Raw genomic sequence first — 25,713 nt, 5'->3', positions numbered from 1 at the left:
TGGCTTACTCAGTAGGTGCACTGTTTGCGCTTGCTTTTTCTAGGTGCTATCAAATTATACATTTTAAGGAAAAACCCATCCTGAAGTGATGAAATGAAGAGGTAGCCTGGAGTGATGCCAGTGTGTGCTGATGTCAACACTGAGCTGTTGGCACAGAAGCTCACTGTGCATGGAGAGAACAAGGATATACATTGCTGCCTATGCCTTTTTCTTTTGTGTTTTCTGTTCCCCACCCATGTGTAAGTCTTACAGTGAAATGAGTCAGATAATACTATGCCATATCTGGCCTTCCACAGGATATAGGATATCCCTTCCCCACTGGACAGTGCCAAAAGAAAGGACTTGATGTCTCAGTTCATCTGGTGACCCTGTGCCCAAGGACACCATCTGCATCCTCCTATGATTTTTAGCAGTCAAATAAAACATGATATAAATAGAAAGATGGGCTTCTGGGAAAGAAGACCAGCTTTGGTGAAGTCAGAAAAAAAAAAAAATTTAAAAACAGAGCAGGAAACTCAAGAGGACCATAAGGATTCCATGAGGATATGCAAAGAGAAAACTGTGACATTCAAAGTACTGCCATAAAATACAATACGAAATGTTTTTATAAATACATTGACTCCAACAGGTATTCTAAGGAGAATCTCCATCCTTTTAGCAGATGTAGAGCCAAACAGTGACAAAGGAAGAGAAAAAAGCTGAGGTATTTAAGTGCCTTCTGTTCTTCAGAATGAAGCAAAATGAAAGCAGAATGAAGCTCCCATAATCCAAGGGCAGATAGTAACTTGCTATACCACTTATGCACAAGTCTATGAGGCCAGATGGGATCTATGCAAGGGTACTGAGGGAGCTGCTGGAAGTGCTCACCAAGCTTCTTTGCATCATGTATCAGCAGTCCTGGCTAACTGGGGAAGTCCCAGTTGGCTGGGGGCTGGCACAAGAACTGGCTATGGTCAGTCAGACCTTGGTGCCAGGGAAGGTCATAGAGCAGGTCATCCTGAGTGTCATCACCTATCCAGCATGGATTTGTGAAAGGCAGGTCCTGCTTTACCAACCTGATCTCCTTCTATGACAAGGTGACACACTTAGTGGACAAAGGAAAGGCTCTGTATTTTTTCTGTGTATATTTTTAAAAAGCCTTTGGCCATTTCCCACAGCATTCTTCCAGAGAAATCAGCTGCTCAGGGCTTGGACAGGTGCACTGTTTTCTGGGTAAAAAATTGGCTGGATAATAAAGACCAGAGAGTGGCAGTGAATGGAATGACATCCTGCTGGTGGCTGGTCACCAGTGCTGTTCCCCAGGGCTCAGCACTGGGGCAAGTCCTGTTTAGTACCTTCATTGATGATCTGGATGAGGGCATTGAGTGCACCCTCATGCAGTTCACAGATGACACCAAGCTGGGTGGGAGTGCTGATCTGCTGGAGGGCAGGAAGGCTCTGCAGAAGGATCTGGACAGGCTGAATCATGGGCTGAGGCCAATGGTGTGAGGTTCAACAAGGCCCAGTGCTGGGTGCTGCCCTTGGGTCACAACAACCCCAGGCAGCTCCACAGGCCAGGGCAGAGTGGCTGGAAAGGACCTGGGGATGCTGACTGACAGCAGCTGAACATGAGCCAGGGTGTGCCCAGGTGGCCAAGAAGGCCAATGGCATCCTGGCCTGGATCAGCAATGGTGTGGCCAGCAGGACCAGGGCAGGGATTGGCCCCCTATGTTCAACACTGGTGAAGCCACACCTCAAATCTTGTGTTTTCATTTTTGGGACCCTCACAAAAGGAAGTACACTGAGGTCCTGGAGCGAGTCCAGAGAAGGGCAGTGGAGCTGGTGAAGGGTCTGGAGCACAAGTCCTGTGAAGAGCAGCTGGGGGAGTATGGGCTGTGTAGTCTGGAAGAGAGACATTATTGCTCTCTACAAATACCTGAGAGTGTAACACAGTGACAGTCAGTCTGTTCTTCCAAGTAACAAGTGACAGGGCCAGAAGCAATGGCCTCAAGTTGCATCAGGAGAGATTAGATATTTGAAATGGTTATTCACGAAAAGGATTGCCAAACATTGGGACAGGCTGCCCAGGAAAGCTGTGGAATCATCATCCCTGGAAGTGTTCACATGTGGACGTGGCACTTTGGGACATGGTTTAGTGGTGAACTTGGCAATGTTAGGTTAACAGTTGGACACAATGATCTTAAGGGTCATTTCTCATTTAAATTATTCTGTGATAGGCACTTATTTTAGTTCCATAGGTAAATACTCAGATTTAAAAGAACAATATTTTATAATTAGTGTTCCTCTTCAGAATGGTTTATTATCTCACTGTTTTTGTCATAATGAGTGTAAGGTTCCAGTAGATGATAATGGGTAATTTCCATCATACATATTTGATATACTAAGATGAGCTCTGACTTTGGGAGAGGCAGTGCAAGATGTGTGCATTTAAATAGAAGCGTCTGTTAGTGATGCTGAGAAACCTGAAAAAGCTGCACTTTTGCATATGGTTAAAAGCAGACCTTCAGTAGATGAAAAGCTCTTCAGTCCTGCCCTAGACTGAAAAGAAGGGGAAAATAATGGAAAGTCCCTTGAATGCATAGTGAAAGCAAATGAAAGGGTGAAAATCTCATGGTTATTAATGATTGCCATATCCTCAATTTAGATCAAAAGCTAATTTTTTAAATGAACTGGTAGAGAGTGTTTCTATACTGTCAGCTTTTCCCACCCCTGCTTATTAATGGAGTCATAACACAGTGACAAAATGCACAGCAAGAATAACATGTGGAAGGAAGTAATCTGCAAAATCGCTTAGTGTTTGGATGGTTATGAAATCATGCTTCCTACCTGGCACTGAATTTTACAGTAGCTATTACAAAGTGAGTGTTACTGACAGCTTTGGCACTTCACTGTGCTGAATTTCACTGAAATTGTACAGTGCAACAACTTGCCTTTAATTAAAGAAACAGTTATACTTGACAGAACTGGCTGCTACACTCTACATTCCATGATACCAAAACTAAGACACGTGCAAAATATGTTGGCAATGACTCCAGCAGAAACCACAGCAACAAAACCTAGAAAACCTTTCTGGATAGAACTCTAACTACACAACAAAAGAAGCTATTAGCAGAGAGAGAGCCCTGCTACTCTCCATCCAATATCTTCATTCTTTGTGCAATTAAAATTTGTAGTGCAATGAACAGAACTGCTACAGTAAACATCCAACTGCATAATTTGTACCTATGAAAGAGTTGTTGAGAGAAAGCTCTTAGCTACATATGAGAAGGCGAGCACAGCAATGACATTGATGATTATGACTAGATTTATTGCTGATACAATACTATTGCCAGGGAAGTGTAAATAAATAACCATTCTGTCATCTACTGCAATAGATTATAGTATAATCAGGTCATGTCCCTCCTGTTGAGTTGCAAACTTCAGTGAGAACCCAATTACTTTCTAAGTTTCTCAGGGAAGTCCAGGTGCAGCTAGGTTGACTTAGTCTAAGACTGGTCAACAGTTGATCTCCAAAGTGCTATAATATAAGCAGGTTTGGCTAGAAATGTTTAGGTTTAGAGTTTTTGACCTTACAGAACTCAAAACTACAAAGCAACAAAGCACCTGTGCTGCTACTTTAGGATTTTATGTCTGTGTGGTAGTGCTTTTTACTCACCCTCCAAAAGTGAGTGTTCCTTGCAGGCATCTCTGCCAGGGAAGGGGTTCACCCTGAAGCTGCCTGCAACATCAGGAGAAAAGTTTGCCCAGTTGATGTAGCCTCCATCAATGCTTTATCCTTATGCAGGCTGATGTGCACCAAAGTCAGTCATAAACATCTTAGCTCCCCCATCTCTGGAATACATTAATTATGTATAATTATATATCATCACCCAGACAGTTCTTCCTGCAATACAGGTGTTTTATATTAGGACAAACCATATTGACTACTAGAGGGATAGTGGTGTGGTGGAGAAGGACACACGTGAAGATCTCATTGTCTTTCTTCATCACAGTGAACTGCTTGCAACACTCAATCGGATTTTAGAATAAGGAGTAAATGTACTATATGCTGAAAGTGCATTATAAAACCAGGGCTGTATAGTAAGCTATACTGGCCATGACACAAAAGAAACTGCCCTTACTATACTTCAGTCAAAATATGTTACAATTATAGTAGGTTCTTGTCCAATACAACAAAAAAGAGTTAAAAACTCTCCAAGCAACCTCTTACAGAAAGGACAGCAATGTTATCTATTTATCCCTACCTTTGTCCCAAAACATTTTGTTCAGTGAGTTTAAGGACCTACCACAACCTGGAAGAACTCATGGTATTTCAGCTTTGTTTATAAAATGAGCTTCAGATGTTTTTCTATGTATAATTTATTCCCGTTGAACTATACTGAAAGATTGTCTTTGAAAATGTCATGCTTTTGTTGCATGTAGTCTCATTGCTGCAGACTGGTTTACTACAGAAGCCCTGGGTTTAGGCTGTGGGGCTGGATGTTGTTATCAGTGTCATTACAAGCAGTGACTAACTCTGGTTTTATGGCTCAGAAAACGTCTGCTTCTCTATGTGAGAAAGAAAAACAGGAAATGCCTGCTTGAGAATGCTGTTGTTGCAGTGACAGCAATAAATTAAAATGAAACTCTGATAAATTACTAATACATACATATATCATGCGGCTGTCAAGTTGGGTTCCCATCGTGCATACACTCCAGAGTGGCTGTACCATGTGCATTAGCAGTGTTTGATATGGTTGCTCTATAACCTCACATGCCTGCAGGTCCCCGGTCGGTGGAGAGACTATTCCAGTTCTTTAACTGAAGGCTAATGCCACCTCTATCTCCATGGTCCCACTGTCCTCATATAGGGCCTTCCTCCTACTCCTCCCCTGTTAGGAGCAGAGTAAGTCTGGGCTGTTTGTATATTGCTCATGCAGGAGGAAGAAATGAAAGAAAGCTGGAGGCAGCTAGTTGCTTTTTTTAGTACCAAAGAAAAGGGAGGCCAAGAAGGGTTATTCCTCAGTCAACAGAAACTCCTGAATTAGCCTATTCAAGGTCACTCAATAACCAAACCCACAAAATTTTACATGGGAGAAGCCTGTTTGCTGATTCATTAAGCTAAATCTTGTTTCTTTCACCAGAGCCAGCTAAATCTTAGAAGCTGTGCCTGGTTTGTGGCACAAGCAAGAGTAGTACATGCCTATTAATGAGGGCAGCAAAAATTCCTGCCCTGCATATGCTAGAGGAATCCCAGACTTTGCCTCGAACTAGCACTTTCAGGCACAAATGTTCCTGTTCTTGGGGCCAGAGCTTAGGCAAGCCCCTGAACTCCAAAGAAACAGGAGGCAGAGCCTTACTTGCTGCACATCCTAGAGCTTGCATGCTGCCTCATGTGAGCCCAGACTGCAGCAGAGCACATCAGATGGAAGTAGGTAATGTTGATTCATCCTTCCTGCCTCTCCTCCTCCTCCTCAGTTTGAGTGTGCAGCTGTGCTCACAAGAGTTGGCGGGTCAGGGATTGAAGGGCCATGAGGGCCAGGACAGCCAAGCCACAGAGGCACCTGCTGCCACCCCAGATGTCCCCATGGATCTGCAGGCTGTTTCTCCCCAGTCTCAGCTTGAGGACGTGATGCTGGGCTGGGTACATGAAGCACTCAATGTAGCTGCAAATTGTTTGTTTGGTCTGCTGAGTAGATTAGCCTTTCTTTGATGGTTTTGAAAATCATGACAATTCAAGAAAATCTAAATTCCCACTTAGATTTTAGTATCGCTATCCAGCCACTACAGGTACCTCTCTCCCTTGAGCACCTCACAAAGCATGCAAAAGCTGAAAAGAAGATTCCATCAATGTATTTGTAGAGTTCCCCGTATATTCATAAGAGAACTCTAACCCTCATCATGTGGGCAATGCTTTTACAGTCCTTAGTTTACCCGCAGTGTAAAAAAATAGCCCTGAATGGAGAAGTGGCTTTTTCTTGAGTGGCTGTTCTTTGCTCAGTTTGGTTTTTATTTTCTGGTCTGGAAAGGGTGGTGAATAAGTTAAAAACTAAATCATCTTGTTTCTTTAGAGTACAAACAGGACATACTGTGATGAAGCAAAGATAAAATACTTTGCTCAAAATAGCAGTTGCTCTTAATGACTGATTTTCAAGTTAGAAAATATTTTCACTGTTTTCACAGATCGTGTCAGTGCACTACTAATACCAGTTCATAAAATAAGATAATAAAATACAGACCTGAAAGGTATCCAGAATGGTTTAAAGAACAAAAAACAGTCTTTTTTTTCCTACCACAATGTAAAAGTGGGTGAACAAAAGATAACATACTTTCAGACAAGCCTGTCTCTTAAGCAGTTTTAAGATTTGAAATGTAATTTTGAAAGAATTTTCAGTAATAATATTCAGTATCTCTGCTGTAGTAAAAAGGATTAAAGATAAAAAGGGGTTAGAAACCATTTAATGAAAAAAGTCAATACAGTTTAGCAAAGTAAAGTATATGTTTCATCTAGTGAGGGAAATGCAGTAAATCTCTCCTTACAAAAACTTTACTAAAGACAACATGCAAGTAAAAGTAAGAAAAAAAAATTAAAGCAAAGTAGCATATCTATGATGTATTTCAGAGCTTCTGTAAATATAGTTTTCAGTGATAGGAGAATTATATTATATTCTTACACCTCCTAGCTAGTTTTTGAATGACAAAAGGAGAAATCTTCAGCATATTTTTCATTTCCTTGGTCATTAAAGCTGTGGTAAGTAACTAGATGTATTGTATTATTTGCTGGGTAGGATTGCATATGTTTCTTGGAGTCAGGAAAAGGAGACCAAAAAAAAGTGTGAAAATAAATGGAAATAAATGCTACAAGTGGCACTAATATACAGTTTATTAGTTTATTAGTTTTATAAGGTTTATGCCTTATGTGACTGTGTTGATTTGGCACAGCCTGGTTTTTGGTAGTGGGGGAAGGCCACAGATGTGGCTTCTGTGAAAAGCTGCTAGAAGCTTCCACCATGTCTCACAGAGCCAGTTGCTGATGGCTCTGGAGATGAATATGCTCCTGGCCCAATCAGAGAGGTTGGTAATGCCTCTGTGATGATATATTTAAGAAGAAAATCAAAACAGCGTAAGCGCAGTTTTTTTCCAGGGATGGCAAGGCACTGCTGCCAGGGCCATTCTGGCACAGTATGTGGCGATGTGCCACAGCTGCTGCCATCTTCGGTGCAGCCTGCAGCGAGCCTTACCTGACTGGCTGCCCCTACCCAGCCATGCTGTGGGCAGAAGAGCAGAGGTGGCAGTGGTGGCTTCTCTTTCCCGGTGCCCAACATGAAGAGAAGCATTAAATAGCACCAGCGCCGCGGTGACCACCTGCTGTGGTAGTGGGGCCACCTGGCCAGCAGCAGAAGCACGGTGAGTGATTCCCCGATGTGGAACCCAGATGAGATCAACTTCTTGGCACTGTGGGATCCTGCAGGAATCTTTGAATTGGTACAACTTGTTGGCAGTAGTACCTACGGGCAGCAGTTTTTCTTCTAGTCAGAGAAGAGAAGGAAAGGAGGATGTGAGGGAGAACAACATGAAGGCACCAAGGTCAGTGGAGAAGGAGGGGGAGGAGGTGCTCCAAGCACCAGACCCAAGAGTCCTCTGCAGGCCATAGTGAGGACTATGGTGAAGCAGCTGTGCCTCTGCAGCCCATGGGGACCCATGGGGGATGCAGAGATCCACTTGCAGCTCATGAGCAAGGCTGGAGGCAGCAGGCTAGAGAAAGTTGTGATCCACTGGGAAAGAGAGGGCCCCTGCTTTCAAACTAGAGCAGCCTATCCTTAGAGGACTGCACCTTGTGGAGGAGTGACCCATGCCACGCTTCCCCAACACTTTTGGGAAGATGTTTGCCTGTGGGTGGGACCCAGGGCATAGTAGAGAAAAGGCTCCTCTCCCTGAGTGAACAGTAGAAGATCTTGGGTGATGAACTAACCAAAAGCCCCCATGCCCTGTTTCCCTGAGCTGTTGGTGGGAAAGAGGGAGAGGCTGCAGGTAAAAAGGTGTTTTAAAGTTTTATTTTACTTGTCATTATCCTCCTCTGACTCTGTTGCCAATAAATTTACCTTATACCTTTAAATTTGTGTTTTGCCCTTAGAGTGTTTTTTCCTAGTTCTTATCTCAACTCATATACCCTTGGTTAATTTTTATTTTTCCCCTGTCCTCTGCCCAACTGTAGCAAGAAAGAGTGAGCAAATGGCTTTTGTGTATGCCAGGTGTTTGGCCAATGTCAAACCAAGACAGTGACCTATAGGAAAAGCATTCAAGAAAAATATCCTTGGAGTTATTCAGAAAGAGGGAGAAATATTAACACTTGAACAGGCAGATAAAACAATGTAAAAGTTTGGCTAGCAACATTTTCTCCCTCCTCCTCTTTGTTCTTCCCCATCTGGGACTGAGTTGTCAGTACACATGCTTTAGGCAAGCTGTAAAGGTTTATCCATATTCAGGTTATACAACTACTTCAGTTATGCTAGCTGACCCAATTTTGGAGCTTAAATTTCTTGCATTATATTGTTCCTACAAAACATGTCAGATGTGAATGGTATCACTTTACAAATCCACAGGTTTGCTGCAGGAAGGAAGAAATCATCTTGGTTAGAGCATGGTGTTAGTAACACAAGGGTCATGGGTGGGATCTCTTTTTTGACCACTCACTTAAGGGTTGGACTTAATGATCTTTGCAGATCCTTCCCAACTCAGAATATTCTGTGATTCTTCTATTTGCAACAATATTGCTGAGCAATAGAAGATTGAATAGGCAGTAAGTGTTACAAACAAGTTCACAAGTTAATGTGGTTAGAGCTGTTAAGGCACTTAAAGTTGTAATAAGCTAACTATGTTGATAAATATTAAACCCTTATTGTATCCCCACTGTTAACTCCCTTACATACACCCTGGTTGTACGCCCCCTTACCTGTACCCTTATTGAATCCCTGGGGTATTGCCTCTGCTGCTCCCCAAAATGGTGGCCGGAAACATTCCTGGGAATATGCAAATTAAGAGAAACTCAAGAAAATCCAACAAAAGACCCTAGAAACAACAAGCCAACCTAAAATTTGAAGAACTAAGTGACTGGACCTACTGGCGAGAAGTCCCTCTACTCCACCAACAAGGTTTTAAAAGTCACCATCACCTAAGTAAACTGGACTAGAATGAGGACCCTAGCCGACAAGCCAGAAGACATCTTCCTAGGCACGCCCTCGAGGACGGAAGCCCCAGTTCTGCTGTGAAGCAAAACTGATCACCTCCTCCTCTGCATCACCAAAGGGAGCAGTGGCGGTGTGCACAACCCCTCAGGCTCCCACCCAGAGCTGATCACTTAATAACGGCATTAAAAAGGAGCTGGTCTCCTAGCCCATTTATTACAGTAAGGGTTATTTATTTTAAAAAGAGAAAAGATGTGAGGAAAATCAAAGGAGTGACCATATCAGAAAATAAATACTTGAATCTCTGAGTTAAGTTGTTGAGTAATGACTAACTAGGTGACAGTAAACCCTGTGTGCTTTGAAAGTAGATCTCCAAGACATCTTGCTATGTAAGTGATAATGGGAACTGTGTGGGATATTGTCTTGGATAAGAAGCACTCAGCGTGTAGGGAGGTTTCGGTAAACAGGACATAGCAGGAGGTGGTAGTAACAAAATGCACACTTCCAGAGCTGGATGCCTGCTTTCAATTAAGCACCATTCTACGAGAAAGGAAGTGTTCAGCAGCATCATTTCCCATCACTGTTACCACTGGCTTGTGTCCACCATATCCTCTTCTAGCAGATAGACAGGGTCTAAGGGCTCTCCACCCTCTGGAGTATAAATTGAGTAGTTGGACCTGGGTGCCTGGCTGAAATAGAGATTTGAAAGGTTTGGTTTTAGGAACATAGCCTGCTTTCTGTACTGCTGATGATAAATGCTCTTTCCAGTTTGTAAGCAAAAAAAATCCATTATTAAAACACGTATCTAAAGGGGGGGAAAAAAAAAAGAGCATTATGAGGAGTCAAAAGTGATAAAATTTTTAGAGATAATCTGGCTCTAAAAGTATATTCAATTACTTTCCATTTCTGTGTTCCCTTCTGAGGAAAACATCTATAAAAGAAGTCTGCCATCTGTACAGGAGTCAAAGGGAGAGACAAGCCAGTCAATGGCAAGCCAGTGACAGCAGGCTGCGAGCCCCATGGGAGCGTGAACTGGGAGCCCTGTGCCCAGGCGCTGTGGCACCATCTTCACTGCTGCCCTGGGCCCATGCTGCCCTATCCATGAGTGTTGTGGCTTGCTCTTGAGCTTTAATTGTTTAATGTTATATTTTTCTAGGTTCTGTAATGGTTTGTTCTATGTACTCCTCCTCAGTTTCCCTAATGGTACTTCCCTGAAGTTGTTTACCCTGATTTTCCCGCCTTTCCCCATGTCAATCCCTATGTCCATCACCCTTGCACCTCCCATATTTCCAGACCCTTCCCTGTCAATCCTTCAAATCCTGCCCCTGCAGCTTGTCACTCATGATTTGCTACATCCCTCTTACCAGAATGTTCTGTGTCAGTTATTAATCCTTTCATATTGATTTGCAGATTATGCATTCACTCCTCCGTTCTCCTTCCCTATTGGTTTTATGTTAATGTGAATCCCCCCATGCTCCTCCTTGTTAGTTAGTCGTTGGTTTGTAGGCAGTCTCCTTCCCGGAGATTGCCCCCCTTTATAAACTGCTGTAATCCCTTTGTCTTGGTGTTTCTGTGCTCTCTCCAAGTTTGTTTCTTTGAAACACCTTTGGGCTTCTCCCGCAGGGGGAAGAATAAACGTCTTGGAACTTTGCCACTAGAAAGTCCCTCTCTCTTTTGCCACTCAGCCACCACAAGGAACCTCTCTGGGTGCCCACCTTCGGCCAGGCCAAGTGGAAGGAGAGGTTCCAAGCCCGAGGCCAAACCGCTAGCCTTGGCTCCAGTTTAGGAGCTTGAGGCAGGGAGTGGCCACACTTGATGTTGCTTGGAGGAAAGGGGCAGCTAGACAGTTATGTGGCTCACCCCTTTCCCCCGGGATCCAGGTACGGCGTCACATGAGGATGAGAATCCATACATAAGAACTTCCCAAGAATTGCTGGCTCAGGTACATAATAATGTGGCACAAAAAGCCAGTGAAGACACCAAGTTCCTAACACAAAACTGAAATGATCCTGAGGCAAGGACAGTGACTCTCCCAGGTCTGCTAAGGAATGAAGAAGAATTTGACTCGATGTCATTCATTTTTATTCTAGTGAGGGAACAGCAGGACAGATTTTTATTGTAGGTTGACATTATCAACTCTGACCTTGATGGAATTATGTTGTGTGCAATGCATTTAGTGACATGTTTTAAATGTCAGACCCTGCTTTTGAGGAGAGAAGCTTGTTCAGAGGCTACAGGCACCACTACTCTAAGGCTGGTAGCACAAAGATAAGAAAAACTATTTCTCAAAATTTTGCTGAATCTTTTTATAGGTTCTATTTAAAATAAAGGCACTTACATTTCCAACAACATTCTAGTATGTTTTCACTTTTTCAAGTACACATAGTGGTTGATTCAGTGGCTAATCAGTATTACAGTTCAGCATGATACTCAGATATGGCTTCTAGTGGTCTCCTCCCCAACAAGTCAAATTACAACAGCCATATCTAGTTATTTTAATGCTCTCTAGTGTTGACTTGGATTATAGCACATTATTTGGTCATCCTCTCCAGCTGTATTAGCAATGACGAAAACATTTTTACAGCACTTGCAAAATATAATGAAAAGGCATTTATTTGGATCATTAATGTTAGAGATTACATTAATTTCTTTTTTAAAAATTTGATCAGCATTTTGTGAGGTTTAACTGTGGTCAGATCAAAAAAGATGAAAATGATTGAATAAAAAGGCCTTATTTAGCAATTTATTTAAATATTGCACCCAGCATGTTAGATCCTTCTCATTCTTTCCCCAGCTCTTGGAGAGCTCCAGTGCAAAGCCATAACTGATGATCTACTAGCTGGTTTGTACTTTCTTTCAGTTTCTGGATCCTGTCTAAACTGGGGAGAGATCCAATGACCTGATGCAGTTTGCTTGGTGCAAAACATTAACAAACTTAGCAGCCATGCTCACACTTCTGGCTAGGGTTCATCTAAATAGGGATGTAGAACTTACAGCCAGCAGACCATATTTTGTCTGCAGTCAGGCTGCCTGCTGGTGGCAGACTGTAAGGCAGGTGTATGCCCAGCATTACCTGATACAACGCTTCTAGTGAGAACATACCAATCCCTGCAAAATCCTTGCCTTGCTAAATAAAGCAAATTCTCCCATGTGAAATTAGTTATACCAGTGACAGCTGGTATATGAGGTGTTCTACCAACAGAAACTATGTTGATTACAAATCTTTCTCCACCAATATTGCTGCAACATGCAGCTGGCATAACTGGAAGCTTAGCAAACTTCCTTATGTATGTTTACTGCCTGACACATCCTTGTTTCCAAATGTTATATAGCACAAACTGGTCCTATAGCTTGCTTCATATAGAAAATTATGCACCTTATGTCCAACATTATGGAAGAAAAATGAAGGAAAGACTGAAGAGCAGAAGGTACGGGTAAAACAGTGTATGTTGTCTATGGTTTCACTTCTCTTGGTCAGATGTTTACTCCTTCCTCTTTCCCCTGAAACAAGATGTTAATTTTCTTTCCCATCTAGCTGTGCAAGGTGCAGTAAGCATGAAGGTATGGTTAGGTTTTCCTGTTAATTTAAGCATGTCAGTCTAAATTGCAGTACTTTCCTGGTTCAGTTTCTTCAAAATCTACCACATTCTGCTTTGCTATGAAACAGAGTAGAAATTTAACAGGGTAGAAATCTATTTCAGATTTAAGTGAAATCTGCTGGTTTAAAGTCTGGTAACTCTGCTGTGCCCAAGGCTCCCTGTTCTTGCAAAAAGCTAGTGCTCAGCCAAGGAAAAGAATGCGAACTTCCAAGATAAGGAGAGCCCCCTGGACTTTAAAAGACAAGAGTCTAAAGCTGAGGCTGTAAGAAACAGACAAGATGACCAGAGAGTTCTCTCTATACAAGAACTGATAAGGACTAATTGCAAGTTGTAACACAAAACCAGTAAAATGAATATGCATGAACCTATTGTGAAACTCTATGCATATGTACCAGTAAGGGGAATAAAAAAAAGTTTAGGAATTCTCAGGGGTGAGCATGTCTTTGAGGGGAACCATCCCCACATGAGTCCAGCACTAAAATAAACATACCAGCTTTACAACTTGTTACGTTGTAGAGTAAGTTTTTTTTCCACAAATCACCTGCAAGGCTATGCTCAGCAGTTCACAGAATCATCAATTGGAAAGGACCCTAGAGACCATCCAGTTCCAACCCCCTGCTGTGGGCAGATATTCCTTCCACTAGACCAGGTTGTTCAGAGCCCCATCCAACCTTGGCTTGAACACTTCCAAGAATGGAACATCCAGAACTTCTCTGGGGAACTCATTTCGGTTCCTCACAAACCTCTCAGTAAATTTCTTTCTAAATCTAATTTAAATCTACTCTCCTTCAGTTTAAAGCCATTACCCCATATCCTATCCCTGAAGGTCCTGATATCTCTCCCTTTCTTTCTTATTCAACTTCATTCAGGTATTGAAAGGCTGAAGTGTGGTCACCCTGGAGTCCTCTCCAGGCTGAACAACCCCAGCTCTCTTAGCCTATCCTCAAAGGAGAGGTGCTCCATTCCTCTAATCGTCTTCATAGTCTTCCTCTGAACATGAGCTAAAAAGCAGACCCCCAGTCTGTAACTCCAGGAGGCACAGAGGTAATTCTTTTCAGCCAGCAAAGAGCAGATGTCCATGGCTTCAAGATGGATTTTTGCTGAAAAACAAGACCATCCCTAATGTGACATTAAACAAAATGAGAATGTAACTTAAGTATGTCCATTTGTGGGGTCTTAGGCTTGCAAACTACATATATGTATCATTCTCATTCATGTACTTAAAAATGGTAAAACCTTGAGAACAAAAATCTGTGCTTAAATCTGTCAAGGAACAGACACAAACCAACAAGAGATCATGCCTAGAAAGTCTCTCACTGTCACACCATATGCAGAAAGATTAGGTCTCCTATCACTTGTGCTGAAGACAGCTTTTTTAATTGCTGTACTTCTTGGCAGATTTATGTGGCAAATCCTATAAACAAATTCCTACTTAATTGGATTTCCATTTCCATGTACAGTCCTATTACCTACATGCTTGTTTCTAAAACTGAATTGCTATTATTTTTGCTTTACTGTTCTTTGTAGCAAAAGACTGCTCCAAAGAATGAAGTTAGCTATTGGTTAGCTAAACACAACAGCCATTTCAGTAGATATGGACATGGTGTAAAATGTGAAAAATGTCCATACTAGCAGGGATAAAGGATATTTTCAAGTCCTAAATATATGCATGATGACTAACCATGTACAAGAAAGCACTGCATTTGGAAACTGTGTAACAAGATGATGAATGGAGCTTTTCCAATGTATTTTTTGGAGAGCCATTGACTTATTGTGAAAGAAAATCTCACAAATTTTTGTGAAACTAATTCTCAAAAAATCCTAACCAAAATGCCTAGTATACACTAATGGTAGGAAAACCAGAAACATTTCCAGCTCCAGCTGCTGGAAATGATCTCCCATGTTACACATTGCACTAAGCAATAGCTGGGTTTTGGTTCCTCACATTCTGAAAACCATACGGACTGTTTTGAAGTGGAATATATAAAAACACAAAATTAACAATTTCAGTGTCCAGAGACACTGAAATAATGCTGAGAAAGTAAGTGAATAGATAATTCTAGAAATAATGGCATATAGAAGGGAAAAAAAAAAAAGCCTGGAAAGGTATTTTCACTTTTTTCAGGAACAACTGGATGGATGGAGTGATTCCATATATAATAATTTATTCAACCTGATAGATACAGTTCAAAATACTAAACTGGGATTTCTACAATAAACTGAACAATGCAAAGGATTTGTCTGAAAAAAAGTTTATTCAGAAAACACTCAACAGCTATTATTAAGAAATTATTTTTCCCCTCTACATTAACATATTTACATAACTATACATCTTTATATATATCTATGCACACACACATACAGAGTTTTAACTTGAATTGTGTATTGCTATATTGGATCCATAAAGCTATATATCATACAACAACTTGGTTTCAGGTTTTGTATTTCTTGGATAGAACAGTCTTCTGTCTGTGTAGAAATTAAACAATTATAAGACACATTATCTCAATGCATTGCTAGCAATTTCCTGTAGACACTGTTATTCACATTAGTTGTCAACGTAGCCCTTCTAGTACTAGTGGTAGACATCAACTGGCCACTGCTGTTACTACTACTGGGATCAAAAGTCTTTTTACAATTGAAGAGACTGAAAAATTGTCTCTGATACTGAGAAGAAGCATAGTAGTAAATAAAGGGGTCAATGCAGCAGCTAATGCTGCTGATAGAAACACAGAGTAGATAGGCAAAGTAGAGATACTCTAAGCTGTTGTCATATGAAAAATGGATATAATGAATTAAGAGAAGAACATTTGTAGGTCCAAAGCAAACAACGAAAACAGAAAAAACAGCCACACACAAGAGCAAGGCACGTGTCTTCTTGTTTTGCTTTGCAACAATGGTGGAAGAACTAAGACAGCGAATGATACACACATAACAGACAGTAGAAATTATAAATGGTACTATGAAAAACACAGAAGAGAAGACAGAGAAGAAGTGGAGGTAATAGTTGTGAAGTTCGGATTCTCTCAGCACATCATGGCACGTAGTTATATTTAACCTGGGTATTTCCATTGTTTGCTCTCGTAGGAGAAAAGGTATAACGCCAGTTATTGCTACAAACCATATGATGAAACAAACCAGAGAGGCACGAGTTAGTGTACGCCACCCCAGGGACTGCATGGGGTACACCACTGCTAAGAAGCGATCGAAGCTGATGCTCGTCATAAGCATTATTGAGCAGTACATGTTGCAGAAGAAGGCAGCAGTGATGAAACGGCACATCAGAGGCCCAAAAACCCAGTCATTTCCAGAAAAGTGATAAACAATCTTAAATGGAAGCACACTTACAAAGAGAACATCTGCAAGGGCCAAATTCAGCATGTATATTACAGCTGGCTTTTCAATTTTCATCTTTTTCAGAAACACGAGTATTGCTGTAATGTTCAGAGGGAGACTCAGCACGAGCACTAGGGTGTAAACTGAAGGAACAAAACGAGTCAGCCACGGACTAGTGAGGTATCTTGCCGTTTGAACTGACATCATTCGTTGTTCATGTAGGAATGATGCAGTCTGATTGGTGGCTCCTGATCCAACTTCCAAGTCATTTTCAGTATCACCATCAACAGGAATAAGATCAGCCTCCGTACTGGAAGAAAAACGCATGGAAAAACTTCTGATGTGTGGTATGCTGCTGTTATTTGGAAAGCCTGAAAAGTAAGGAAGTATTAAGATTAATAAACCAATATTTAGATGGTATGGGGAAGTGAAAACATCTTTCAAGAATGAAAGTTAAGATTACATTAGATAAACAAAATAATAAGGTTAATTTCTGATTTAAAGCACAGGTTGCCCACAGGTCTGCCATTTTATTTTAGCTCTTCCTGCTACAAATTTTGTTATGTCGTTAGCTTGAAAGTGTGGGAGGATGGATTGTAGGAGAATAGAGATAGTGCTGAAGGCAATCTTGTCCCTGAGGAGTTGCAGCTGTAATTATCAAAGAGTAGGAACAGGCCTGGCCTTAATAGGTCACAGCTGTGTCCAATAAGGATGGTCCAATAAGGATGGGTGTTATAAAAGAGTGGATTAGCTCGTTGAGAGGAGAGTTGGAGTCAGTTTGCTGTGCTGCTGTGAGGAGCAAGGGTCAGGTGGTCATGCTAGGGACAGTAAAGGTTAGTATGTGCTGCTAGGGACAGAAAGGATCAGGCAGTCATGACAGGCATGGGTAGAAGTCAGCCGGCCGTGAGGAAGAGCGAGAAAAGGAATCAGTGTTGCGAGGAGCTGCCCATGAGAACTCACAGAGAGAAGGTATGAAAGTCTTACAGAAGGATGATAAACTGATGGTGACAGTTCCCATCCACTGTCAATTGGTGCCAAGCACTGATGCCAATATGGTGGCATCGATGGTGGCCCGCATGGGGATGAGTTCTGACATGAAAGCTTTTTTTAGTAGTGATTCTAGCTATGCTTAAGGATCCAATCTAATCTGTGCTCTCCTTGGGCAACTTTAACGCAAACACAACAGGGAATTTGCCAGCCTTGAACTGTTTTGGCCAGACCCTTCATGCTTTTTGTAAGAAATGAGATCCTGGCATAAGTACTCATATGCAGAATTCCCAGTAGATGTACTCATCACCAAAACCACAAAAAGTAAAAGTGCAATTAAAACATCATGATTTCGAAATATTTTTGTGTGCTCTGGAGTAATCAACTCGAAGGCTCCCATCAAGAGAGATGGCAGAGCAGTTTACAAGGTAGATGTGGATTGACTTTTTGCTTGTAACAAATGGGTAGCCACAGACTGCGCTGAAACACTTTCAGAGTTCTACTTATCCTAACCCACAGCGTGCAGGACAGCATGTGTCTGGCGTACCCCCAGAGCACTTCTGAAATCTACGTACAGTTCCCTCTACAGCAAGGTCTTCTGCAGCATGCTTTCGTAGCTAAGTCAGGACAGGCTATCTCTGCTTTTTGAATGTAATAAGCCAGGAAATCAGTGCAATAAAGCAATAAATGTGTGGTTATTGTGTGTAGGGGGTTATTTATGTAAAAAAGGAAAAAACAACCAATCAATCAAAAGAGCTATTTAGGCATTATTTCAGCAAAGTTGTTTGTATGGAGAAATATTTTGTAAGACTGTAATTTTCAGTTTTGGCTTAATCTGCTTTGGCATAGAATAATTCAAGTGTAATGTGGGTAGACAGAAGTGAGAAAGTTACAACTACTCAAGTAACCAGTCAGTCACCTGTTTGGCTGTGCAACTGATCCTTCGTTGGATCCTAGATCATTAAAACAAAAATGAGGGTATCTTAGCTCAGATCTATAAGCTGAAAGTACATGGAATGGTTCAACTGTGTAAGATGCTGCTTGCAAGAAGCAATTATTTGTTTTATAGTAATTGAAACAAATTTTTTAAATTAAAACATCGGAAGGAAGCAGATGGCAAAGAGAAAAGTGGCTGCAGCTTTAAGCAGCCAGTTACCTCCCTTTGTGCACAGGGAGTGAGAGAAGGGCCCTACCCAGCATGGATTTTTGTGAAATTCAGACTTGAATGTGGGGGAAGATCAGAGGACTGGTAAGGCAATTTGGTGATTTTATTTAGAGTGGCTGTGCTTTATGCACCATGCTGTGTCATAGCAGCATTCTAGGGGCAGAGAGACAAAGGGGAAGTCTTGGTGAGAATAGTTTTCCTATGCAAAGTGACTAGATTGCATCTTCTGCCAGTCAGAAAAAAAGATGCTTGTTACAGAGACTGTAGTAGGAATGATGTAGTTTGAAGCAGAAATGACAGAAGTGTATGAGATTTGGTGGTTGCACACAGTGGCACTAAACGCATTTATACAAGGGTCTGTTCCGTCTTTTTAAAGAGAACACGAACAACAGGCAGAACTATAGTGCCTTAATCTCTAACACTTTATAAATTTAGTGTAAGCAGTTGGATGGCTCAAAGAGTCAGCTCTTTGAGCTGACTTAACTTAGCAGCTAACTCAACTTTGCAGCTAAGTTGCAGCACAAGTCCTTCTGTATGACACCTCTAACTTGTGGCAGACATCAAAGAGTTAGGAGATTTTCTATATTTAATGATCATTGCAATAGAAATATGTCACAAATAACACCAGTGGTCTTCATCTCTTTTGTGTGGATTATAACTATACTTGAATGAATGTCCCTCCCCGCACCTGATTTCTTACACCTGGAAGCTTGTCTCCATGGTAAAGACATCAGCAAAAGTGAGGAAAAATCTGTCATCTGTACCTATTGTATCTCTAGTACACACAAGTTTTATGAATTTCAGACTTCTAATTGTATAAGTATTTATTTTCAAACCAGAACACTATCGAAAGTTTGAAATATTGAAAACTATTTTAGAGCCCCAAAGGTTGACACGTCCATCTTGCTTTCTGTAGAATAGTGTGGAGAACCAAACAAAGAAGTGGCATGGTTCCATGTGAGGAATGCATGTTTTTAGGAACACAAGATATAAATACACTTGAAGAGAGAGGGAGAGTAAAGCCTGGAGGTAGGAACTGTGTTGCCAAGACTACCACTGCATGACATGGTAACTGAGGCACCAGCACCTCTCTTGTCCCAGTATCCCTCAAATTTGAAGGACCTGAGCTGTGCTGCAGTTTCACACTTTTGAGAACTAGCAAACCAACCCAATCAGAGTCACTGACCCTTAATGACTGAGGTTAAGTCTCTTAGTGTGGATGCCCTGGGTAATAACCCAACCCACTTCTCATTACCAGCTCCTACCTGAGAACGGTATAAAAATATGCTACACGAAAAAGATGCTCTGACTGGGACAGGTACCTTTCACTGACTACCACCCATTGTCTTGGCTATTGCTTATAGTTAATGGAACATTGCTAGTAATTTTAATTATATCCTGAATTCTTGGAGACATCTTATTTACAAGTTTATTAGATGAAAGCATTTAGAGTCACTTTTACTCCATTACAGAAATTTTCTAAAAGTAGAATCCTATTACAATAAACCAGAACAAAAAATTTATAAATAATTTAAGTTTAGTTAAAATTCTCTGGAATAATTTGATGAGAACTATGTGTTCTTTGCATAAGCAGAGGCTTTCTAAGTTCAGAGTTGAACTCAACCTTCATTCTGTCAACATCACCCCTACACTGACTCCTGTTCTCAATCCATGTCCCCATTTTGAACGTAGACGACATGAGGTACTACTTGCAACTCAGCTTTGTGGAAAAATTTAATGAGGCATCACACTTGCTATTTCGCTGCCACTTGATAATATAAAGAATGGTGACTTAAACTTGCTTGATGAAACTAAATTTAATTTGAAAGCTTGACAGCCACGTATGAGTTCTTATCCTTTACCAAGCTGCTTGTATGACACAGTATCTGTGTAATTCTAGAAAAAACAATATGCACTCCATACTTCTGAAACAGGCAGACAGATACTGTCCTGAGGTTTTGTATTTCTTTTGTGTTAGTGTTTATATGAAAAAGGTGAAGATATTTATTCACAGAAGGAAACAGGATGAAATAATGTCATATTATTTCAAAAGATTGTAATGAACCTTCAGAGCAAACAAAAAGGTCAGTAAGGCATTACATTTAAACTGGGTTAGTACAAGACTGCCAATATACAGTAGCTCTACAGAAAAGGTTTTGAAACTACTGATAGCTACAACTACACCAGAATCTGTAAAACAATTCTTTCTAGCTGTTTTCAAGCTATAGGTATCATTTGTCTAAAACATATTTCACTACAGCTTAATTATTTTTTAATAATTCAAATAATCTATTAGGAAAACAGAAGTAAAGTTTGTATAATGATTACAAATGTTCTAAAGGCCATCTTATTTTTCTAGGCTGTCATCCAGTCCGTTTGGAAGACGTCAAGCTTGGTTGATTTCTATTTTTATAACAAATAGTAGCACTCTCATATCAGCAATGAGAATAACTGCTCTATCAAAATACCTATAAAATTTAAACAGGTATGAAAGAACAAGATTAGTAAACTATGAACAAATAAACAGCAGGATGAAGTACTGGGGTTTTATCCTTGTAGTGTGTGTATTCAGGACACTGAATGATAAGCAGAGTCTTTTCTTTGCCTCCAACAGGTACTTCAAAAGGCAAAAATTACATAGAATCATGACACTCAAGTTGCCCAAAGTCTTCTTTTAGTCCCTGTGTTTTTTTCATCGGTTCTCCAACATGGACATAGAGGAATTATGTAGAAAGCTCAGCAAGTTTGTGATTGTTTATACAATCCACAATGTGCTGTTTTCTATCAATTATTACATATTGTTCATCTCACAATCAGTATACACATATGCTGCTTACCCTGACTTTTTTTTTTTAATACAGAGATACGCTGTAATTTCTTTTCATGTCTATTTTTGTATGCAAGGGACTACTCTGCATCCCACTCTGTGAAAGAAAATACAACAGCTTTGACCAATCTTAAGCTCCAGAAGAAACTTGAAAAATATTTCTGTAGGGCCATGAGCATGGACAGGATGTTACAAACCAGCAGACTTCACATCCCAAGGCATATCTTTGTGATGTGAGAGACTAGAGAATGGGCTCCTACACAAGCCAATTTAATATGTTCCCTATGTGCTGCTGGACAACAAATAATACTGATTTATGGGCATTATTGGCGACAGCTGCATACTAGCTTATAAAAAATAGGTTTCTTTTATCTCCCCTTTGTACAACACCAAGTGATAAGCACCTAGAATCTAAATTATTCAGTAGCCCATAAATTAGGCATGTGAAGGGAGACTGTGAAGTGCATGCCAGACACATTAATGAACAAAATAAGACACAATCTTGTAGAAGTGATGACAGTTATTTGCCTTTGTAAAAATAAAACTGAATTGTTTATGAGTTCACATCTCCATTTATACAGAATTCAGTATTAGATTACACAACAGATGTAGTAGCAATTTGAACACATTTTCTTGAACTATTCTTTTCTTGCAACTGGGTGTCTGCTCAGTTTTGCTCTCCTTTCTCATCTCTTTAACCACATATGCTGGCTTCAAACAATATAATCTTTCTGTCTTGCCAGCAGTGTCCCAAGGCAAGTTCAGACCTTAGGCACCTCAACAGCACTGGTAATTTGTAGGCACTTAACACCAACCTACTGCCAAACTAGTGTTTTCTCATCTGCCCAAAAGAACAGCACAGGTCAGTAATGTGGTAACTGTGCACAGTGAAGGATGGGGGAAAAGCAGGAGAGAAGCTGCAGGTCAAGGCCAGAGCAGACCTCAGGATACAACAGTGCATGGGCAATAGGAATGAAGTACATTGTATTAAAAACAAGTTATCTAGGACAGTGGGAAAATTATATTATTACAATGGGAGTGAGCACAAGAAGAGCAGAAGACATATTCAGATCATCGGGTTTTGTTAGTTCTGTTGTACATGAAGTAACTGGAAGAATAGCACCAACAGTGAATTTTTTTTCCTAACATTAACATGTCCAGTTTGTCTTTTACAGCACCTCCCCCTTTTCTTAAAAAGATATTTTCCTTAGACTTCTCATCTGAACATGATTTCGCCAGCTTCCTTCCCACTTGTCCTTGTGCCAAAAAGTTGTCCAGCAAAAATTATTAGCCCTCTCGATGCTTCCCTCCCAGCATAGTTACAAACACTAGGTCTATCCCCTTTCAGTTTAGCTCAGTAGTAAAATTATGCTATGCTCTGAAATGTCCTCTTAGCTACTCATCTAATCAGCCCTTTTACATATGTAGGACCTGAGGCTCTACTGCAGGCCATCTCGTGGGACTAAGTTATTTCTACAGCAGCACTATCACTATCACCACTACCTGATCGAAATAAATCTTAAACTGAAGCAAGCAAAACAGTAATAGCAAAAAAACCCTGTGCTAATCTCTAAATGCACAATCCTTTGTACTGCTGTACCTCTGCCGTAAGGTGTGAGGTTACAGGCATGCATCAGCATCTCCATCGTTTAACAAGCTCTGAGCGGGACGGACCCATGGGCTCACCAGTTAGGGTATTGATGTTGCTATCAATGAATAACCATGAAATAACAATGAAAGTGATCTATCTATTTGGGATGCATATTCTGAACTGTGTTGTGCTGGCAGATCCTACGAAGTTTGCACCGCCTAGAAATTCAGCTGTCACTCCCTCTTCTTACGTTGTTAATGAAAGGTTAAGAGAATCCAGCAGCCAAGTCTAGCCGATCTGGTCCGTTCCACCGCCACCTGCTACTGCCTGCCCCCCTCCTTAACTACGGCGTCACCCCCAGCCATCCTTCACCACCAAGAACACCCTCTCCTCGCCGCTGCCAGCAGCGCAAAGGGCCGAAGAAAACTCGGCCCGAAGTCGCACTAAAACTCCCAAGCGGGAGCCCCACGGCCCGGCTACGTGCGGACACACGATGCTGTGCGCTAGGACGCCTTCCGATCATTCCCTCCGTAGTCGGAACACGCCGGCCGCCAGGCCCCGTGGCCGGCCCCCTGCTCCCCGCGGACCCACCTGGCCGGGGCGGCGGGCAGCAGAGCAGCGCCAGGGCGCACAGCAGCGCCCAGGGCCGCATGGCCGCGCGTTCCTTCCCGCAGTCCGTCCGTCCGTCCGTGCGGGCGCCGCGGGGCTGGCGAACGCAGCCCACAGAAGGCTGGGGCTGGCGAAGAACCGCACGGGGACTCCCTGCTGCGCGCCGGGGCTCGGCGGCCGAGGAGGGGAGGGGAGAGAGGGGAAGGAAGGGGAGGAGAAGGCGCAGGGGCAGCACCCGCGGCCCCCGAGACTGGGAGCCCAGCCAGCAGCCCCCGCGCCCAGCTGGGACACGGGAAGCGGTGGCGGGCTAGGGCGGGGTGAAAGGTCGGGAGCGCCAGAACAAAGAGCTGTGTTCAAGGAATTATTCTAAACTAAGTTTGCCAGATTTGCAGTCCGAATGCCTCACGGGAGCAGTTCCACGGTCAGATGAAATGCCTACATTACTCACAGCTGAAAGATCACGCTGTTTCAGAAAAGCCCCTTACAGTTGATCTACTTCGTATAAAGGAGATGACGTCCAAGCTTGCTTGTATTGCATGTGTTCAGTAAACTGCTCTACAAACACAGGGCAACCCAAAAGTGATTCACTGCCCGGCTCTGTAACCCTCTCTGCTGTTCCAAAATCCCCGAGAAAGTGGCGCCACTCCCCAGTCCAGTGGCATGTGCCATGGACAAACTTTGGAATCTGCACTCCTTTAGAGATGCTTATGAATCAAGAGGTGGTTGAAGCAAAAGCTATATGAAGGTTGTATAGGAAAATATTTTGGTAATTTTGCAGCTATTATTTTGAAGCTTTGCTTTCAAAACATCACAGTGATGTTTAAGTGCTTTGTGTTTATTAAGCCTGTAAGACAGTCAGAAGCTTTAAAGTGGACACTGGCTTGCTAGTGTGTGCTATCCATGCCTCAACTGTATATCCTTCTGGTTACAGCAGTACAGACAAAAATGAGAATGAGGGGAAGGCTGATTTGAACTTGCTTATATGTATGAAGTGCCTTTATTACTGCAGAAGCACCGACCTTTGTTTTTAGTGGAGAATAAAAACTATGGAAAACAAATTTCCCTAACCATAAGTACTGGTTCCCAGTAAGCTCTGTATCTCTATGGTATTCCTCTCACAGTGCTACCACTAGTTATGGCATGGTTGAAGCTGATTCCATTTGTATAGAGCAAGAAATAAATACAAGTTTTACAGCTGGCCAGCCTTCCCACAGCTCTATCATCCCACATGTGTTGTAGATGTCGACAATCCCAATGGGAAGAATGATGATGTCTAACTCCAGTTCAGAAGGCTGAATGATTTCTTTATTATAATTATGCTATAATACATTAATATACTATATAAAAGAGGATACTAAAAACTACATGCTGCTTTCTCTAACAATCATATCTAACTACCTCACAACTCATGATCTTCTCTCTAGAGCCCAGACACAGGTGGATCTGATTGGCCATCAGGCCCAAACAATCCACCATGATCCAACCAAGCACTCACTCTGGGTAAACAATTTTCCAAACACATTCCACAAGAGAAAAACAAGAAGCAGAAATAGAAATTGTTTTCTCTTTCATTTCTCTCTGTGCAATTCAATGAAAAGTCCTGAGAGAGAGAGAGAAATGTGCTTGCCACACACATGCTCCAGGAAATGTAGAAAAAAATGCCTTGTACGTGATTGAACTATTCATCTGTTTAGAAAATACCTTAATCAGAGGTAATTATTTCATCTAGGAAGAGAAAGTGAAGCTATTCTTGGTCATTTCTGTGGTCTCATAGTTCTAGAACACACACACAAAGGTTGCTCCTCTAACTTTCTAAACCCAAAATAGAACTGAACTAAACCAGGTAATTGTAAAAATGACCCAGGTTCTCAAAAAAGCATATATTGCCAGTATTCTTCTTACATTTGAAGAAATGTTAAACCAGTGGGCCAATGCTTGAGGAATAAATTAGATTACAGAGTTTGTGAAACATATGAAGAGAAACTGAGATTGAACCTCCAGGAAGTATTTTAGTCACAGACATTAGAAACTATCATAGGGCTATGGCCTTTCATCTTTGTAACCTGGTTATTATATACACAGCAAGTGAATAAAACCCATGCTTGTTAAATTTTATGTCTGCATATGAAAACAAAATTTAGAGTTTTGTATCCTTTATTTTTGTGAATTAATTTGCTCCTTCCTCTCAAGATAACTTATTGTAACAGATGTGAAGAGTTCATGACTTACAAAGCTTTAGTTTTTAATTCTGCTTCTTGCACCTTTTTCAGAATTTTGGGTTTTTTTTAGTAGAAGTATGTTACAGAACAAAATTTCATTCCTTTTAAACACACCAAGTTTACCAAAAAAGACTGCACCTATCTAGTGAGACTGCTACATCATTACTGTTTGTGGTAGGAGATCTTTCTTGCTACCAATACACAGATTACCCTGGT

At 41.4% G+C, this 25,713-nt stretch overlaps 1 protein-coding gene across 1 annotated transcript; it reads right to left on the bottom strand.

Annotated features, from left to right (window-relative positions):
- Positions 1-14,999: 14,999 nt before the first annotated feature.
- On the bottom strand, positions 15,000-23,552 carry F2R (coagulation factor II thrombin receptor). The gene is made up of 2 exons (XM_053931702.1): positions 23,261-23,552; positions 15,000-16,470 (listed from the first exon to the last, which is right to left on the bottom strand). The coding sequence occupies exons 1-2, from the start codon at positions 23,319-23,321 to the stop codon at positions 15,269-15,271; spliced, it is 1,263 nt and encodes a 420-aa protein (XP_053787677.1). The 5' UTR covers positions 23,322-23,552; the 3' UTR covers positions 15,000-15,268.
- Between the last annotated feature and the right edge of the window lie 2,161 nt (positions 23,553-25,713).

The sequence above is a fragment of the Vidua chalybeata genome, chromosome Z (assembly GCF_026979565.1).
Source record: "Vidua chalybeata isolate OUT-0048 chromosome Z, bVidCha1 merged haplotype, whole genome shotgun sequence".
NCBI lineage: Eukaryota > Metazoa > Chordata > Aves > Passeriformes > Viduidae > Vidua > Vidua chalybeata.
The sequence above is the reverse complement of the archived record's forward strand: the minus strand, read 5'-3'. Positions and strand labels throughout refer to the sequence as shown.

Excerpts from the sequence above, each read along its gene's own strand:
- F2R (XM_053931702.1), bottom strand. The coding sequence starts at position 23,321 with ATGCGGCCCTGGGCGCTGCTGTGCGCCCTGGCGCTGCTCTGCTGCCCG. Across the intron at positions 16,471-23,260 it reads CTGCCCGCCGCCCCGGCCAG|GCTTTCCAAATAACAGCAGC; the intron begins GTGGGTCCGCGG and ends CTTACTTTTCAG.